The sequence below is a fragment of the Chroicocephalus ridibundus genome, chromosome 2, assembly GCF_963924245.1.
Source record: "Chroicocephalus ridibundus chromosome 2, bChrRid1.1, whole genome shotgun sequence".
In the NCBI taxonomy this organism is placed as follows: Eukaryota; Metazoa; Chordata; class Aves; order Charadriiformes; family Laridae; genus Chroicocephalus; species Chroicocephalus ridibundus.
In genome coordinates, this window is record NC_086285.1 from 111,220,298 (window position 1) to 111,240,891 (window position 20,594).

Consider the following 20,594-nt stretch of genomic DNA (forward strand, 5'->3'; position numbering starts at 1 on the left):
GAAAGCCTTTTGCAGTGCCAGAACGGTCCTGTACTGCTAAAGCCAAATCATTCTGTAAAAATGTGTTAGACTTCAATCGCCTTTGTATGGAAATGCTTCTGAAGTCAAGGGGTCCTGTCCCTGGCTACTTCAGAAGCCCAGTTTAAATGACAGGCAGAGCCTGAGACCTAAATCTGAAACCTTGAAACAGTCGCATTTCATAAAAATGGGTTAAAAAGCAAGACATATTTCAGAAACTTAAAAATCTCATAAAGTGTGTTTGTCCTCCTGTGGACATTCATCGACCTATGGTTTGAATGAAAGACTTCATCCTGTTCCAATGAGGAATACACTATGACCCAGGCTGCAGGCAAATGCTGCAAGCTCAGGGTGGGGGGAACTCTTCAGAGTAAATCAGGTAATAGCAGCAGTTATGTCTTGGGAACATCTTTCTTTTTTATCAGCTCTATCCTGCCTACACCACTTTTGAAGTAACTGCAATTGACTCTGTGAGGACTTCAGGGACATCCACAGCAAATCTAGGTTAGGAGAATAAGAAGACCAACTTAAGTACATTTGCAAAGGTGAAAAAAACATTCTAGCATCGCTCATGGCTATCGTAAGGCTGGGCTTGTCTCAGAACCACCAGGATGCACAAGAAGGCCTCTGTGATCAAGGTCCTGAAGACACTGATATCCCAAATAGCATAGGAGTAGACAGGAGATGAAAATAATCAGCTTACCCGTCAAACCAGTGGATGGTCAGAGTATGCTGTTTCCTTTCTCAGGGTGAGAGAAAAGCAAGGTCAGTTTACTGACCGTGAAGAGGAGCAAGGGATGTCAGGGTCCAATTCTATGATCATAAACATCTTGTCACTAGAGCCCCTGCGGCCACCCTTTTTTTGAGCAGGTCTTGTGTCCTGGGAGTCTCTCTGAAGCTGTCACTTTGATAGACAGCTGTGCCTGCAGTGGCCTTGCCACTCTGTTCAGCCGGCGTGCAACCCTGTGTAATTCCTTTCTGTATCCTATGACTGTTTTCACAAACTGTCGTGCCCCAGTTGCCTTAATCCCACACTTCAGTTTTTATTTCTCAGGCAGACTATGTAATTAACTCTTTTTTTCTTTCCCCTCAAACCAATCCATCTAATTCCTAATGCAATGTTCGTTTTACCTTTTTGGAAATGATTCCAATGTGTTAGACTCTCTGCTATTTAAGTGCTCAGAGAATAATTATGAGGCTGGTAAATCCTGAAAAGTTACTTTCCAAAGCAAGAAGGCAACACCACAGACAAAAGTACAAATGTTAGAGGAGAAAAGGCTGCTAAGCAAGTCTGCGTAAAACAGATGCGGGGAAGGCTGTGGATGTTGTCTGTCTCGACTTTGGTAAGGCCTTTGACACCGTCCCCCACAGCATTCTCCTGGAGAAGCTGGCGAATCATGGCATAGACAAGTGTACTCTTCACTGGGTAAAAAACTGGCTGGATGGCCGTGCCCAGAGAGTTGTGATTAATGGGGTGAAATCTTCTTGGCAGCCGGTCACCAGTGGTGTCCCTCAGGGCTCAGCTTTGGAGCCAGTTTTGTTTAATATCTTTATCGATGATCTGGATGAGGGGATTGAGTGCACCCTCAGTAAGTTTGCAGACGACACCAGACTAGGTGGGAGTGTTGATCTGCTTGAGTGTAGGAAGGCTCTACAGAGGGACCTGGACAGGCTGGATCGATGGGTCAAGGCCAACTGTATGAGGTTTAATAAGGCCAAGTGCCGGGACCTGCATTTTGGTCACAACAACCCCAAGCAACGTTACAGGCTTGGGGAAGAGTGGCTGGAAAGCTGCCCAGCAGAAAAGGACCTGGGGGTGCTGGTGGACGGCCAGCTTAACATGAGCCAGCAGTGTGCCCAGGTGGCCAAGAAGGCCAACAGCACTCTGGCTTGTATCAGGAATAGCGTGGCCAGCAGGAGCAGGGAAGTGACCGTGCCTCTGTACTCGGCACTGGTGAGGCCTCACCTCGAGTACCGTGTCCAGTTCTGGGCCCCTCTGTACAAGAGGGACATTGAAGTGCTGGACCGTGTCCAGAGGAGAGCTACCAGGCTGGTGAGGGGTCTGGAGACCAGGTCATATGAGGAGAGGCTGAGGGAGCTGGGCATGTTTAGCTTGGAGAAGAGGAGGCTGAGGGGAGACCTCATTGCCCTCTACAACTACCTGAAAGGAGGTTGGAGAGAGGTGGGTGTTGGCCTCTTCTCCCAGGTGAATAATGACAGGACCAGAGGGAATGGTCTGAAGTTGTGGCAGGGGAGGTTTAGGTTAGATATTAGGAAGAATTACTTTACTGAAAGAGTGGTCAGGCACTGGAACAGCCTGCCCAGGGAGGTGGTTGAGTCACCATCCCTAAAGGTGTTTAAGAAACGTCTAGATGTGGCACTTCAGGGCATGCTCTAGTGGCAGAGATTGTAGGTTGTCTGGTTGGACTTGATGATCTCAAAGATCCCTTCCAACCATGAAGATTCTATGATTCTATGATTATCATTGTTTTAATTAAATCGTGAGCCCGCCCTATAAACTGTAGCATAAGAGGTTGGCAGAGAAAGCAGCAAAGTTTGTATTTTTCCCTCCAGTAATGAAAGTTGTCTCATTACTAATTTAGAAACATAAACACATAAAGCAGGAGGGCGAGGTTTGCAGTTATAACATTTATTAAATAGTTTTATTACAGTCCTAATCCTGATCCCAGTTTCCAGGCCAATTAGCCTGGTGGCACTGGATGGATGAATGGGAGTAATGGGATGATATGTTCAGCTCAGTGCTCTTGAGATAGTTGCTTGGTCACAATTGGGCAAAATGACAGTGTCTTACACTAGGAAAGAGGGCAGTGCTGCTTGTTTCCCTTCTGCCTCACGAGAGGAATGCACGAGCATGAGATGACTACAACAAGAGAGAAAACTCGATCACGGTTTTTTCCTTTGTCTTCTTCCAGTTGTGCAGGTGCCTTTCTTCACCCTATGGCCAGGCTGCAACTTTCAGTCTGGGGCACAAAGGAGGAGAAAAAATCCTGCTTCATACACAATTGACCCACAAACTGTTGAACTGAAAGAAACAGAATAACACATAACGTGAAGTATCCCCCAGCAGGATTCAAACAGTCTGCTTTTCCGGCTCTCCATTCATTTTAAAAGCCCATTGCACTCCCAGGAAATCTGTTGTTGGATTAAGATGAGTGTTTTCAGGTATTTCATGTCTAATGGCGTTCTACAGCTGAGACTGTCTTTGGGAAATTCCTACCCTGCGTTTACTGTGTTTCCACTCGCTTCCAGTTTGAGAAAAAAGGCTGAGACATAATGATTATTTTCATTCATTCTCTTTTAAGTCCCTTAGGAGGAAAAAAAGTCTAAATCAGAATATTTTAACACTACAGAAAGAATTTGGAGGAAATCATCATACAGGGGAAGAATTTCTCCAGAGTCCCCAGTAATGACTGGCTTTTATTTTCTCACCTAATCATAGGTTGTATAATAGTGTATGTAAAATGAAGATCAGCATATTACCATTCATACAACTGGCAATTAATTTGGCCCTTTAAAGTTCTCCTCGACTTTCAACTTGCCTAGAAGGAGAAAAATGGCCCGTCAGAGGACATCTGGAACATGCATCTTCCTTCCAAACATCCAAACATGCCTGCTGCATGAAGATTCATGATGCTTATTTATGCATTTGCCAGTCAACTTCTTTAGCGAAGTCTTTGTATCACACCAACCCTCACAGCTCCTCCCTGTGCCAAAGCCACAAAAAGTCAAGGTGTTGGTAACTCCTAATGGCACCGCAATCCCTGCTCTGCAGAGAAATTGGCAAAACAGTCTGCACCAGGGGAACTCAAATGAGTTTTAAGAGGACCCACTAAAAAAAAATCTGAGTAAACAGAAACTTGCTCTGTGAAAGCACTAGCAAGTAGACATCTGCTTGAAAATAATTCTTAACCAGCTAGATATTCAGACATCATAGATGTTAGTATTAAACAGGAATATCTGCTCAAACTAAGTTAAACATTAAATGTACACTTGAAAACTTCAGAACTGCTCTTGAACCTATAATTAAACACTTTCACTTATTTCTAAATTTATCCCAAAGAAGTTCTCCCATCACAATCAGGAATTATTCTATCATTCATCTTTTACAATTTTATTTACACAGTTTATCATCCTGGTGGTTGAATGGATGCCTAAAATGACAACTCATCCTTTTACTTGTGGGAATTTAAAAATTAACATTGACTGGCATAAATTTAGGGTAATTTTTATTATTCCCTTCTATTTTACCTCCTCCAAATTTTGTAATTCATTGCTACCTATACTAAATATTTTGAAGGCAGCAAAAATGCACAAATAGCAGTAACCGTAATCAACGCAAAACTAAATAAGGTTAATCGTGGTTGATTCCAATAAGGTTAAACAATTCCAGGAAATTAGCTGATGAATTAAATGTGTCATGTCACTGCTAGATCTGGATGAATTAATTTTAACATAAATTATTCCATGAGCTTAATTCTTCTTTCTGTTTTTTTATCAATTAATTATACCCTCAACACTTCTCAGTTGAAGGAAAATTTTGTACAAAGCTACTTCACAGTTCAGGCTGTTCACTTGTACTGTGGTTGCTGATTCAGTTCTTGTGTTAACCTTTGTATAGTTCTGATGTTCTGGTCTTCACTTCATCTCCTGAAATCTTCTAGCATGAACCTCCACATTTATAAACGCAGGCAAACTTCTTTTGGACCATGTTAATTTACCCCTTAAGAAGAACAGAGTTATCGCTCTTCATTAGCTTTCTTGGGAAAGAGACCTGAACATTTTCCAACTTTCCATTAAACTTATTTCAAAATTTTAAGACCAGAACAGATTAACATGCTCAACGAGTCTGACTTTAATAATAAAGGCCATAAGAATCTCAGCCTGTGATTTCTGCATCAAAATCATTGAGGTATTAATTCCTCACTACTAGCAACTCAGTTTCAGCAAGTTCTTGCCACAACTGTTTCCACAGCCTCTCAATTCATTGTGTTAATACAATAGAGACACCAGACATGAAAATTCACATATCCACGTCTGATGAAGAATTTACTTCATTGATAGTAGCTACACAATCCCTTTACTTATGTTTTCTTGCTTAATTCTAGTCAAAAATGAAATACGTGCACACTGCATGAAGAAGGGACAGAGATTAATGACACTTTACAAAAATAAATGACATGGAGAGTCATCTAATACCATTAGGCACTTAAATCTGTCAAGTACGGAATATGGAGACAATGATCCAGCTAAGCACTTTACTCAGGGTACATCCTGCGTTGGACCACAGTGTGGAGATCTCTGAAGCAGCCCTAAACAAGCTGGCACCAAGACTAAGTAGGAAAACGGGCACTGGCACTGCTGTCAGCGGCTGGCTTAGCCCGAATACAATACCATATTTAGTTGGCGAGATTACCTGGGAGCCTCAAGTCAGTCCTTGCGCCATATTTTCCTTTGTTATGCAGGGATATTGCATCTAGTCATGGGATCTCTAGCACCATCCTCTTACCCCAGAGTCATCAAAGTATGCCAACAGTCCTGCAGATTTCGGAAAGACAGTTTGCACTTGCAAAGAGCAGACTGTTCTTATGTATTTGCTTGAATTGGAGACTAAATCAAGAATGCTGCCATAAAGTTAATGAACAGCAGGTGCCAGTCAGCTATGGATCTTTTCAAAGGAAAACCTGCAAACTGAAAAAGATGCCCTCAAACCATCTGACTGCAGACAGACTAAGGGGATTTTAGACCAGATGGCTATGTATAGGCTGAGTAATCAAAGACTGCAGCCTTGGTAAAACTTCTAAACTTTTATTTTAAAAAGCTTTACTTGTTTTCATCCATCACTGATTTTCTTTTTCCCACAGGACGAACTCATTTAAAGTCTATTCTGTTTCTGCAGTGCCGAGGCAGTGTTGCTGTGGGAGGCACAAGCAGTGCTTACCACTAGCTGCTATGGAAGTCCGTGGTTTTACTTAAAGAAGAAGTTCTCAGAAGTTCTCAGTACTACTAGACTGGAGCAGAAGGTTGGTGAAAGAGTAAAACTGGAAAGAGAACCATTATAACTGCAACAAAAAACTGCCTCATCAGCAGCACAAGCAATAGGAAACAGCGGTAGAGGGTCACTGACAGCAAACCAGCAATAGACCTAATGCCCCCAACAAATTGGTAGTCAAATGTGCCTTAGTAGAGAAGTGGAAAAGATTTTTAAGTGATTCCTACCCTATACAAGAAAAATAATTTTGGTAGAATAAAAATTATTTCCATTGGTTTTATAAATACCTCAAGTTGTATCAAAACATTAGCTTAAAACTGTGGATCTCATTAACAAATCTCCATCTAATTTCCATGTATTTGTACATTTCAAGAGGAAGAAATGATGTTTCGTATTCTAACTTCCCTATTTTACAGACAATTTTCTAACTCCCTCAGAAAATAACAGGAAGAATTTGACACAGGCTTCTGTCTTTGTCTTGTTTGTGGTTTTGCCAAGGCATTTGCATAACAAATAACGTTTTTAGACTACCAGTGTCCTTTCTAAGCCCTTGAGCTACAATCTGAGCATCCTTCCCTCTGCGACTACTGAGCCCCACACTACAGACCAAAACTGAAAGAAGGTGTGTGTAAATGCTGGTATAGGAGCACTTGGTAGGAATTCCAGTGGCAAAATCATTAAGTTTAAGAATAAGTCGTTTGTCAAGTTGAATTACATTCGTTACTTCAATCTAGAAGTACTTTGCTCTATCTTTTTACTAGCGATATGCTGCCTCTGCCTTACAAAGTTTCCCTGTCTGAAAAGTATTTTAAATGAAAGCAGGTATTACATTGAAAGCACACTTAAATTAAAACATCCATAGGAAAATGCAGAAACTCATGAAGCACAGCTTTTAAAGTGTGCTTCCCTTGTGGCCTGGTTTATTAGAAAAGCAATGCAAGCCTAATAAAAACTTACCTGACCTAGCAGCTCAGTCTATTGCTAACATCCAAGTCAGTAGCGATGAATATGACACGCTTAAGCCTTGGAATCTTATTGACTGTGACTGTTTCAGTTAATTAATAAAGAAAATTAGTTGTATTTGGTTTGTTATCAGAGGACAATCCGAAGCAGTACAAGCATTTCAGAGGACTAAAGATGCATTAGGAGGACTTACTAGTGTGCAAAGTGCTCTCAAACAGTTTGAAAAAGCCTCCAGACACTTTCACGTCCTGCAAGCCACAGTGTCCCACTCCCTATCCTTAACCTGTGTTTTAGCAATGTTTATTTATTTATTCAAGCTCCATTCATTGCAGTGATCATAGCTGCTGCGTCAGCTTTTCATGTTGCAAAGAGATTCTGGATCTGTTACTAACATGCCACTCACAGGCCACCAGCTACAGTCCAGAAATTAGGGGAAAAAGAAGGGGAAAAAAAAAAAAAGAATACACCCAATTGTCTTTATCCCCTGAGAGAGCAACCTCACCAGCAAACAGTGCACTGGTATGTGAATACTCTTGTGCTTTCACTGTGTCGGGGCTCCAGGACAGAGGAGGAAAAGTCAGGGATGGAAATCCACTTTTTGAGAGCAGGAGATGCCCTGCCTGCCCTTGCAGCCCAGCGGGAACTCCAGAGCCACAGCTAGTACCACAGCACAGGCCATAATCCCTTTTCTTAGAGCTGGTACAGGAGGAAGCTAAGCTTGGGACTATCCCACCACTCTATGTTACACCGTAGATGTCTTTTTGGTGTCTTGAAGCCCAGCTCTTCAGATTGTGTGGTGACTCGAGAAATGCTACTTAACCACAAAGGGACAAAATCAGTGTTTTAGAGCTCTACTTTCAAAAACTCTCATCTTTAGCTCTCTGCCTTCACGCTCAGGGTGATGCTATGCCTCTGCAAACTATCTTGCAGCAATGGTTTGAGATTTCATTCATTAGTGTTTGCAAAATACTTTGAGACTCTCAGAAGGGAGATGCTACTCAATTCTAAATATCTGCTTAATTAGCTCTGTTCAGAAGTTGTTTTGCCCAGTCAAGCTGAAAGATTAAAAATATCACAGAAAGGTAAACTGCAGAACAAAACAAAACATAAATCAATTTGGAGATGTTTAAATAGCTCCTTCTTTCTCTATGGAGAAGTCTTATTATATCTCTTCCCAAGTGCATGACTGTCAGGGCCTCAGGGACACCCCACTCCCAGGGCTGGAGTGCTGGTGGAGGGGACCTGCTGCAGACACTGGTGACCTAGGACAAGGTCTGGGAGCTGCCTCCACAAGGCCTCTCCTCTCTCAACTCCATTAGTTCACCACGGATTTCCTTCATTATTATTAGCTCTATTCTTGTCATTAGATGCTTTTTTTCACAGCACTAACAACACTGGCACTTCACTGGCCATTCAGCAAAGTTTTAAAGTAAGTGTAATTCCAGGTGTCCAGCCTCCCTGGATCTTCGCTCTGGTTCTTCCCTGAGCATTAAACCTTTCATTATTCAATCCAGTTATTTATTACCCTATTTATAAATTCAGTACAAACTTCTAACTGACATTTTCAATGAAAGGTCATCTGAAATGCACACGGTGTTCCTTGTATCGCCTCTGCCTTCCTCTCTAATGGTCCACCAGAGCTAATGTTGTACTCGCCATCTATTTACTCATTACGTTGTGCAATAGGCCTTTGATCCCCCGCTTGTCTGTATGCCAGGGTTGTCTCCTATGAGGTAGCTCCAGGGTGGCTTGGCTTTCCTCTTTTCCATTCCCTTCTAATTAAGCTAGACATGTTTTCAATATCCCCCGCTCTAAATACAGTTCCAGTGTATTGCTTAAAATGCCACAGCTAGGTTCAGTTATTAATCACACATGACTGGAGCACCAGGCATTCGGCCAACAAAACCAAGATGCTGAATGAGGAGCTAGGAGCCTAAATCCACCTGTCCCTTTTTGTACCTAAAGTCCTTATACCTTCCAGTTTTCTGGAAGCTGAGCACCTCTGCTTTGGGCATCAGAGGCACCGAGAGCTATAGACCACAGATACTTTTTAAAAATAAGTCCAGTCAAAATCTGAAAAGATGCTTCTCCACTTGTTTCCCTAGAGAGACCGTCAGACTTTCCCAGAGTGTAACTAAAATAGTGGGCTACATACCAAATACCATTTTTTTCTTTGCAAAGTTTTCCTTCAAAAATCAACCTCCAGATTCAGAGATGGCCACACCAATATCCCTTTTCATAGAGAAAACCTGAATATTTAGCAGCTTCACTGAGAGATGAAAGACCTGGACTTCACTCAAGGACTTACCTCCTACCTCCTCATTTTTTATGCACTTTATGCAGGGACATGAACTGTCATTGGAACCGCACTTGAAATTCAAGTGATTCATCTCTTTCCTCTGCCATTTGAAAGAAGAGCTTTTTAAGCACCTGTTTTACAAACTGTGATTACCAAGCAGGCCACTTAAGCCCAGGAGAAGCTGAAGGTTTAACCTACCTTTTCCAAGTCAGTTAAGCAGGTTCCCTACAAACTGACTTTGCAGAGACCCCCAGTCAGAGAACTAGATCCTGGGGGCCCCCTGTGCACAGCTGACAGGTTCTTGGTCTGAGGAACATGAGAAATAAATGTTGACACACTGATTTTCCACTAATGTTTTTTCCTTTCTAAGGAGGAAGGAGATAGAGAGCTACCACGTCCTGGATTCCTACTATATATCTTGGTGGGGAGAAGATATCTTACAAGACACTTCAGTGAAATGGAATTCAGTCACACCTGGTGACGTCTTGCACGCAGACTTTTGGTCAAGTTTCCAGCACTCACTGACTCTCTTTCTCTAAAACTGAATTTGGCACATTTGTCTGCCAGGACATTTTTTAATACAGCCCAGTCCTCACCACAGGAAAAGGCTACTCATCTTCATCCTCTGTGAGAGAGAAGTGTGAACATAACACAGATTTAAAATGCTTCCTTCCCCAAGCTCCACCACTTATCTACCACTCTATGAGCATAGGGCAGGAATCTCCTCTCCTTGTTATAGCCAGGGCTCTTTATGTCCTATGGGAAAAACTTTTGGGAAAGAGCTACTTTTGGTTTCAGTGATGTATCTCTGAGCAGAGGTCAATGTTGGCAATACTAATAATTGTGTTGTTATAGATTTAAAACAAAGTTTAAGTGTAGGAGTATTTCCTGCTACCCTTTGAAAGGAAGAATATCCTGGACAGATTCCTCTGACTTTAAAAAGCACAAGGAATCTGTGAAGCAGAAATAATAGTAAGGTCTATGTAATGCTATCCCAGCACTATGAATTGCTGCGATACAGAAATTCAGGGATTTTGGTCCTGACTCAAAACACACGCAAAGCTTTTCAGAAAGCAGTTCAGAGCAAAGCTGTGAAAAAACAATAATACATAATGCAAAGACGATAGGTATTCCTAGGGTCATTTTTCAGGATATAGGCACAAAGCTTCCATGAAAGATACAAAAGACAATGAAAAAGCTGATTTACCAGCAACACCACTTATTGCTTGCCAAAAGTAACTGTGTCCTGTTAAAAACTGGCAAACTAGAAGAGAAAAAAGAATCCCATTTTCTTTGTGGGTTTTTGTTTTGTTTCGTTACTGTTAATTAAGGCATTTATGCAACAGGGCACCAAAAAAGTTCATTTGGTGCCTTTGAAAATCATCTGGAGCCAGCATACAAAGCTTATAGTTCCAATTCTCGTCTTGCTTTAATCAGGTGTAAAACCAGCCTAATTGAAAGGAGACAAGTGATGAATCACCATCTGGAAGTAGCTGCACAAATCACATTCTTACCACCCTTCTCAAAGAAACAATGTGCTTCTGGAAGAAGTTTGTGTCTGAACTTGAGGTCCCTAATCCTCAGCTGCCCAGAGCTTGTCTAGGACACACTGCAAGGCCCTTCCAGCCTCTGTGGCCAAGCTTACTGCCCATCAGAGGTAGGGAGATGGAAGCTGTGTCCATCAGATGAGTTCTGCCATGGAGCTGGTATACAGCTAAGGCAGGTACTTGGACCTGGAAACACAGAAGCGCTCCTAAGCACCATGTTTTTGGCATATGTTTTGCATGGCAATGTATCACCAAAGCCCTCACCATTGAAAATGTAAACATATTTAGAGAACAGAGAGTATGTGTTCCTATGAGCACTTGCAGAGAGAGAACTCTTTTAGAGATCTTGAAATTTTCCAAATTATGGAGCATGCTGTACTAAATGAAAGTATTTTGTTACATACTGCTAACAAAATAATAGAGAACAAAACACGCAACATCGTCTGGCTCTGTGGAAATTTAGTTTTCATCTATATACAGATTATCATATGCTTATCTGGTCCTCCCCTGAGTCAGGAAGAATATAGTAGATCTAGGAAAACAACATAAGGACAACGAGGTATGAAAATACCAGTAGAGATTAAATAGGCTAGGATCCTTGTCTGGAAAAAAGAAACTTTATAGGGGAATATAAGGGAGTAGGATAACAAATCGCAGAGGGAAAGTGAGTGGAGACCAGTTATTTCTCTTCTTGACAACATAAGGCATCAGGGGCACTGAAGAAAACTTCCAAGCAGGTGCTTTATAAGAATAAAAAAATAATTTTTCTGCACAATGGATCTAATCTGTGAAATTTACTGTCAAGAGATGTTGCAGATGAGTATGAAGAGATCCAAAAGTGATCACATAAATTCTTCTGAGAAACTTTCATTGAGAACTATCAGTCACAAAACTGTAAATATAACCTCCTGCCCAAAAAGTCCCTAAACCATAGCTTGCTGGAAGCTGTAAGGATATTTCAGAGGATTACCATGCACATGTCCAGACTTTGTATAATTCCCCTGAACAGCTGCTCATTATTTTGATGGAGATCCTTCACTCTCAGTGCTCAACATGGCCAATCACATGTTCTTGAGGTTTTTTAGGCCAGCAGCTCAAGAAGAAACTGTTCTAGGGATAGTGGTTAAGGACCATAAGAATTTAAATTTTACTAGTGTGACAGGTGCTTGGGGTATGCTTTGTTCTGTCACACTAATTCACTATAATTTTCAAAATCTCAGGATGCAAAAAGCACTTGAAGTTTTTTTCTTCTCCTTCAGTTTTAGACTGTTGCTAGTTTGTTCACAGGGGGAGGAAATACGTGAGAAACAAGCTGCAAATTGGAAAGTACTGTAACAAATAACTGGATGACAAAGAGCAGAAAGGTTAGAAAAAAGGAAACTATGTATCCTCACATTTCGTTTGTGATGTCATTTGTGACTGTAGTCTGTATTTGGGAGTAAGAACTCACATACATGTAGGCACATATGTAGGTATAGAGACACACATACATACCTCAGATTCTCCTTTTCTCTCCTGTATGAAGAACAAACTGGATCCAAGATGGACACAGCTCAGGTTGTAATACGTGGTAAGATTAGAAAAGAAAGGAGAGCATCCCACCTGGAGATAAACTAGCACAGAGACTTATACAGACATCTCCACTGTAGCCTGCATGACTATCCATCCCTGATGTGGGGATGCCCACTTCCACATCCATGTTCCCATACCTTTTTCACCCACCCTGTCTAATGGGAAGGGCACTGCGCATGCAAATGAACACAGCTGAAATCTGGGACCATCCATTGCGATCCCTGAGCACAGCAGTGGTCGCCACGAGTTGGTCTTCTGTGCAAGAAGCTAACCAGCAACAGAAGAAAGATTTACTGCAAGAGAGGCAGGAGAGTCCCCAACAAGGCTTTGGAGACAAAGAAGAGTCCTTTGAGATTTCAGAGAGCAGACTGTGTAAGCGAGTTGCTTGCTTTCCCACAGATGTGTAAGCCTTTTCTACCTTCTTAAAGTTTGTGCGTGCAAGGAATTCCTGGGGTTTCAGCAGTCATTTTGCACAGAATTCCTGGCAAATGCAACTAAAGTCTCCAGAGAGCCACTCAGAGAAGGTTTTCTAAGAGGAAAAGCCTAAGAAGTAGGACTGTGCAATCCACCCTCAAAAGGGATTTCGATACTGGTTGCACGGAGGGTGCAGGCTGAAAGCAGTCACCCCTCCCAGCCCAGATGCAGAGGCAGTAGTACTCAGTAGTTAGAGTCCTTTGTGATGGACTTGTGCCTATTTGGGAAGCAGGATCATAAAGCCTAGGATCATAAATAACCTCTTTACTCCATTCAGTTATGATTTTTTTGCATCATAGAAGACGCTAAGGCTCTTGGAAAACTATTTCCAAGTACATTATTGTGGCCTTGGCCTGGAGATTCAGATTTTCCTAGTGCTAGTATAGGAGCACGCTGGATATGGAATTATCCAGGCAATGCCGTCATTTGCAAAAACCAACCTTATGCTTCAATCTACTAAAGCATGCAAAACTTAGAGCAACGTATGAAGTACTTTAGTGTAATCTGGAGACAGTGCAACTTGCCCACCATCAGCCACCCTTTGCATGATTATAGACCAGAGAATCCAGTCTTCTGCTTCACTAGATGAAGTTCTGGAGCAGCAGCAATGTTGGGTTGGTTTTCTTTAATATTCTCCCTGGTCTTACTAGCCTACTTAAAATTCATATGAGTTTATAGAAGTTGACCCCACCTGCAACAGGAATGACTTCAGAATAATTTCATATTAAAAACTTTAAAATAGTTACACACAAGTTAGAAGCAGTGATATCTTCAGTCATCAAAGCAGAAGCAGGCAATAGAAGTTGGGTTTGGAGCTCTAGGACAGAAATAGTGTGATTTAAGCTTCTTTCCAATGACAGACACCAAACCGTAAATGACTGGAAGTGTAAGCAGGAGTAGTATCATTAGCTGTGGAGACAAGGTGCAGTGACAGCCTAGCAGCTAATTTTTTCATGACTGTCTTTTGACAGCAAATTTCATACTCACACAATGCTTGCTTGTCCCAATTTATCAGAATAGTTAGGGTTTTCCAAGGTCTGGTAGAAGTGAAAGCATGTTAAGTGTTGCTTTTATTCTGGAGCTGAACAGGAGAAAGAAACAGATTAAAACATGTCATGGCCTCACAGAGACATGTATTTTATATATATATATAATATATATATATAGTGTATATATATACTATATATAAAAACAGATTTTTTTTACACTACATATATATAGTGTATACACTTTATATAGTGTAAACAACTTCATTTTTTTTGCAGGAACTCTTCCATCCTGTTCTTGAAAATACTTTCATTTCCCCCTTAAGCTGTTTTCTCTCCCCATCTGTAAAGTTTATAGTGAGGATGTGATGCTGACACCTAGAGGAACATAGGTATGAATGTAAATACATTGTATTAGTCTGCAATTCTCTTTCAGAATGTGTTTCTTAATAAGGCATCTGTTTAAATTGGGAAGTGACAGCCTCTAATGCAATATTCCCTCTGTGAATAATCTATAAGGTTAGCACATTACAATGAATAACACACATTACAATGAATAACCAATAATAGTGGGTTTTCCAGCAATCCATTTTAATAGTTTCTTCATATGTCTGTGTTTATACATCAAATAAACTTCCAACAAAAAAGTAATGTACAATTCAAGAAAATACCCAAAGCTATTACAGTTTTGGCTTCCTCTTTGTTGATCTACAATTATGTACAAGACTGTCTTATTTGCAATAACCAGTGAAGATTTAATGATTTATTTACAACATCAGCTGGTGCCTTCCACTATGCAATTGAACTGTCTCCTTTTGCTACTTGCATTCATAGTAGCAAGAGCCCACTGTTAGGTGCTTTTTATGGATAGGGTTTAGAAGTGGACTGAAACAGGCAAGATTCTCACTACTGACCACAAACATAGCTCTGAAATCCCGTTTTCGGATGCAGCTGAAGGAAGATTCCAGTGCCTGGTGCACTGATATAAACATGATATTTACAGTCGACATAATATGGTGTCTCCACTGAGAATAACATTCCCACTCATGTCAGAGGGAGATATGTGCAAGCTGGAGGCAGTATATATTTTAAGGTGCAGCAGAGAAAAGGTATAGTTCTGGTGCTAAAGAGGCACCTTACTTATCCTGCCAGAAAACTCCAAAGCAAGTGATGACACAAAGTATGCTATCTTTCTAAATGTGTGGAGGGGAATGTTTTACAGTTCTTCTTACATAAGAGATTAAATTTGAGGGAAAAATTGATAATTTTATCATAATACACAAACTGTTTCATAGAATCACAGAATAACTTGGGTTGGAAGGGAGCTGTGGAGATCATCGATTCCTAACCGTTCAAAGCAGGGACAACTTCAAAGTTAAGAGTCCGCTTTCAACTTAGAGCAGGCTGTTCAAGGCTGTGTTCAGTCAAGTTCTGGATATCGCCAAGGATGGAAATTGCACAAGCACTGGGCCCCTGTTCCCATGTTGAACCACCTTTATGGTAAAAAAATTTTCCTACATCTGGCCAGGTCTTCCACCTTGAAGGTGCAACCTAAGGCCCAATGAATCAATCGTAGTCCTTCTATTGACAACAACAGTTTTAAAGCATCCCTAAACCAAGTATAGCAAGGGATATTTTTTCAGCTTGGCAGACATAATTCAATTTTCCAAGCTATTTTCTGATATCTAGTCAGTAGGGTATCACTGCTTTAAATATTTTCATAGCTTATACCGCAGTGCAAGATATTGGCATCCACTGGCATCAAAAAATCAATGCCATAGTTGCACTTCCTTCATCTGCGATAAATCAAATATTTTGTACATTACACAGCTGTTGCAGAACAGCATGTTAATGAGAGCATGAGTAGATGCAAACTACTCACACAAAAGGCATGGGGAGATTCACCTTAGAATCCTCTCAACAAAGACAAAAACTGCTTGTTTGGGGAGCAAAAGTCAGAACTCTCTGTTACAGTTACATATGCCTGAGGTTTTGAAATTCCTGTTTTGCCATTGCCTGCTATGCCTTCTGTTCATCAAACTCGTTTTGCCTCTCCCGGCTTGAAAGATGCAATCTACAGTACAGCTTCCTCAAAAGCTACTCCGAGCTAAAACGCTTGTCTAATGTCTGTATAAAGGCAGCCACTCACCCAGTCTTTCCATATCCATGAAGCATTACATGACTCTAGAGGCCATGTACCCTTTATTTCCCCAGCCCTGGCAAATAAAGAAAACAGGCAAACTAGAATCATCCCATCTTTGTATCCAGCCTTAAAATCCATCTATGGTACATCCTACCCCACAGTGATAAGAACACATATAGTCAGACAAGACAAAGTACTGTATCCAACCTGGAAAATCTTGTGATAACATTGTCCTTTTACATAATACATATTTTATGACAGTAACAGTCATGACTGGGATATAAGACTGCTGATATGTGCATATATATAGGTCATAACTGTTGAGTGAGGTATGTGAATCCTGATAATCAGAGCTACTTCTCTGATTCTATGTCTTCAGAAGGAAATAGCAAAAAGCCTGTTGATATTGGGCAAAAAAATAAGCCATGCTGTACCTATACAGACAAAGAATATCAAAAGAAATACACACTTAGAGGCTGATGGGCTCATTTGCATGGCAGGTCACACTTATTTGGCAGAAAGAAAGATAAGACTTTCCCTGTATAATCCTCTTATAAGATCCAGTCTTCAGTAGGGTAAATGAGATTCAAAATATGCTTTCTCCCCATAATACAGAGGCACTGAGTAGCTCCTACCACCAGTGTGAGAGAGGTGCATGGAGGGAAAGAAAGGTAAAATCACATATTTAAAAATGGTTTCTGAGTGCCACAGAAATCATAACAGCTGCATGGAGAAAGATGTTCCACAGGTATTTCAGCAGAACTACAAGGTGTAGCAAGATGTTGCATTTTGATTCTGTTCCCTGGTTTGCCTTCATTTTCTTAATACTTGTTTGATAACCCACAAACCATTCTCAGGTTATAGCAACAAATTATCTCTTTGAAGGTCTTCCTCATTTCTTGGCTACGAAAGGCATAGATCAAGGGATCAATCACTGAGTTGCACATAATGAGAATGAGGTACATGTTGAAGTGAGACATGAAGCAAACACAGTAGAGGTTTTGAGGGCAGGAGATCATCAGGATGAGATGAAGGAAGAATGGAGCCCAGCAAACAATGAAGATGCCAAGAAGCATAGTCAGAGTGATGGCTCCTTTCATGCTGGTTCTCTGACGGACAGAGTTGTACCCGGGCAAAGCTGCTATTTTCTTCACGTGAGTACGAGCCAGGAGGAACATATGGATGTACAGCGAGACCATGAGGAACAACATGGTGAAAAACATAGTGATGAGACAAATGATCACGTAAGTTGATTCATAATAAAGAATGAAGATAATGCCACAGCCTGTGCAAAAGGTCCAGATACATGCAATAATAAGCCCCGATCTTTTCACTGTCATGATGTTGTGATAACGCAGAGCATAAAAGATAGTGATATACCTGTCTACTGCTATAGCCAGCAAACTGCACATGGAAGCCACCACAGATATGCAGATCATTGAATCAAAGACATTGTCTATATGACGGACAAAGGCATCTTCCATAATTATGTGTCTGTTGTTTATTAAGTATATTGTTATGGTCTCCCAAGCATTAGACACACTAACCAGCATGTCAGCCACTGCTAAACTGCAAACAAAAAAATACATGGGTGAATGCAAGTTCTTGTTCTTAATTATTGCACATATAACTAAGATATTTTCAAGGAGGCTTACAATGCCCAGAGTTAGGAACACCTCAGCTGCAATGACCACTTGCTCACATGGCGATGACTTGCTCTTGACAGTAGGCACAGTAAAATTGTTGCCAAAGGCACTCAGGTTTAGTTCAGAAACATACAGTTGAGAGGACGTGTTCATCTCTGGAAGTAAACACGTTCTGTTCTTTCTGAGGGACTTGCCAAGGCGCGTGGTAAATGCATTTTCCAAAAGGCAAAAGACCCTGCCAAAAAAAATATAGCATGACGAGAACAGGCAGAAGTTGACAAAACAAATATCATCCATTTCTATTTAATTTGGCTCATACACATCCTGCCTCTTCCACACCATATTCCTCTACTGATGCTAAATTAACCTCTGATTGGCTCAGAGTTTTTCTACCAATCCTTACTGGGAAATTAAAACCACAAACTAATGAAGAGATTCATGCACTCGTCATTCATAGTTTTGTTTATTCTATTTGGTCCCCCAGAAGTGATCACAAAGTCCTGGAAATTCTGCTGAACAGCAAACAAGAAACAGTTTTCAAAGGCTCAATTCTCAGATCCCAGAAATGCAGGAGAATATAGTATTAGGTTCAGCAGAACCTGCTCACTTGAATACAATACATAGAAGTTTGAATTATTGCCACAATTAAGAACTGAACATTTTCAGTAAAAGATTTAAATGCTTTCCTGACCTTCGTACTTCTTACGTTCACGTGAACTGTGTTATAAACAATTTATTTGTGCGATACTAACGTGCTCACTTAAGAGCCTGACAGCCTGTCAGCCTATTAAACACCTGACAAAGACAAATCCGTACTTTTCAGGATACACTAAGGTTACAGAATCAGTAAGGGTAGAATCTGTCACTAAAAAAAGAAAAAAAAAAGAGTTTTCTATTCCAGATCGTGAGCATTTTATTCAATGCTTTATTGGTAATGACAATATTCAGGGCAAGTTGTAAGCCATCAGATTCTTAAAAAGGGGAACACTTAAAGCTGATTGTCAGTGACTTATTGCAAATAAAATTCAAAGCATACCAAGCTAAATGATTTCCAGTTTTTAAAAGTAACCCTTTGTTTGCAATCAAGTATTAACTGTACCTATTGACCAGAGCTGCTCCTTCAGCTGCCCGTCCTCTTCATCGCCTGCAACCTTTCCTCCAGAGAGCAGAAGTTTCAGCCTCCCTCCTCACCTGACATCTGGGGCTGGGGACTCCTTGGTGGGAATGGATGACAAAAATAGAGGAAGAGGAATGAGTAAATCCATAGAGTCAAGGCTGACCACGTATAAATTACTTACTGTGCAACTGCCTTTTTATAGACTCCAAGCAATAATGACTTCAGTACTCAAACCGTGGCTCCTCCTCCCCTTCTTTGCCCCTCTGAACTTCTCTTTCACAGATGTTGTTAGCAAAGGCTTGGGTTTTTACCACCATCTAGTGGTCTTCTCTTGTCTTTCTAACTGAACAGTGATTCTGATCCAAAATTCATGATGAGCTTTTTATAATATTAAGAGAAAATGCATGAGGCGTGCTCCTTTCCGAAAACATTTCTTTTTGTTTTCTCTGCTGTTGCTAGTACTCATTGACAATAAGTTCATACTGCAATAGTGCTCCAAAAGAGGTGGGAGCAGAAGACACTTATTGAACTGGGAGGCTTATTACTGCTATAAGTATTTTTCTTATATTCACAGTCATAATTTTGCAAGAATAAGAACCACAGTTACAAAACTCAGAGAACATACAGTCCAGCCCATCACACCACTAATAGAAGATATAATTCAAGTAACTTGTGTGAAAAAAAATAGAAGAAATAAATGGTTGTGTTCCAGCCGCCTTGCTAGAATAGAGATTTCGATGCAGATGCGGAAGGAGTACACAGTGCATCGTGCCAGGAGCCAGGGCTCCCCGAGTGGTTTCACAGGGTCTGAGAGCTGGGAAGCTCAGTGCTCAATATTGCAATGGCTGAAGTCCCTCTGTGGGTCTAGCAGCCAGGCAGCCGATGCTCATTCTGGGCCTTACCCAAAAGGGGGCAAAATCAGTGCACACACCTTCCTGACACTACCAAATGCCCTTCATGTTATCTGCTAATCAGCCAGTCAAATACCATGTGGGATTTGAATTTAACTTGAGATAAAAAGTCTCTGCTTCTCCAAATCACCACCTTTCCGCAAATTAAGGGGTTGAGGTTTTTTCATGGCATATAAGAGCTTCAAATGCTTGTTTTTAACCTGTAGCACTTTTCTTGAAGAACAAACACAAACTTTATTGCTGTATCCTGTGCCATTTTTCTGTTCTCAGTGTTCAGATAGAGTTTATCACCATAATGCAGCTAAACCCATATTTCTAATTATTATATTCTGCAGAAGCTTCCTCTGTTGTTACTATTAGCTTCACACTAGGGACACTGAAAGACCTGGGCCATTGTATGAAAAGTTCTGATGTACAAATAGTCCCTGCACCAAAAAAGACAGTGAAAAGCATTTTTATTAATTTGAGTAAAATAGCTCCTCTAGCATTACGCAGTTATAGTCTGGAGTTGAACTTTGCATGCCCCTTCTCCCCACTACAGGAAAGAGAATTTACATTATGACAAAATAGAGGTAGCAAACTATGCTCGAGTGCAGCTGTTAGATCTGAGCAGCTAATGCCAGCTAGTGAACAGCAACACTCCCTGCTGTATCCAATGTGTCTGTGTGCCAAATCGAAGCTCATAGTTCTTTGCTATACCCAAAAGAAAAGAATACAGGATACCCGTCTGCAGTTCTCTCTCTGTTCTTTAACGTACAGCTTGTTTTAGTTCTCCTAGGTTATCTTTAGCTAACTCATCTTAGTTATCTTTGGTTATCTTCTGCTTAGTTTTTCATTTTCCCACTGCAGACTCTGGGAATCATATACCTAAAATTAAAATTTTATTTCTTTCTCTGTTCCTATATCTA

The 20,594-nt window shown here is 40.8% G+C and overlaps 1 protein-coding gene and 1 long non-coding RNA gene across 3 annotated transcripts; both read right to left on the reverse strand.

Annotated features, from left to right (window-relative positions):
• Positions 1 to 2,695: 2,695 nt before the first annotated feature.
• LOC134510745 (uncharacterized) lies at positions 2,696 to 7,263 on the reverse strand. The gene is made up of 3 exons (XR_010069710.1): positions 7,185 to 7,263; positions 6,986 to 7,073; positions 2,696 to 3,061 (listed from the first exon to the last, which is right to left on the reverse strand). It is a non-coding gene; the product is annotated as an uncharacterized LOC134510745 (long non-coding RNA).
• A 7,182-nt stretch (positions 7,264 to 14,445) lies between these two features.
• Positions 14,446 to 19,015, reverse strand: MC5R (melanocortin 5 receptor). 2 transcript variants are annotated; one of them, XM_063326462.1, is made up of 2 exons: positions 18,758 to 19,015; positions 14,446 to 17,893 (listed from the first exon to the last, which is right to left on the reverse strand). In XM_063326462.1, exon 2 carries the CDS (start codon positions 17,809 to 17,811, stop codon positions 16,834 to 16,836), a length of 978 nt encoding a protein of 325 aa, XP_063182532.1. In that variant the 5' UTR covers positions 17,812 to 17,893; positions 18,758 to 19,015; the 3' UTR covers positions 14,446 to 16,833. The 2 variants fall into 2 exon arrangements, with proteins under 2 accessions (XP_063182532.1, XP_063182533.1); XM_063326463.1 differs by lacking the exon at positions 18,758 to 19,015 and having other exon boundaries at positions 14,446 to 17,581; positions 17,668 to 17,806.
• Between the last annotated feature and the right edge of the window lie 1,579 nt (positions 19,016 to 20,594).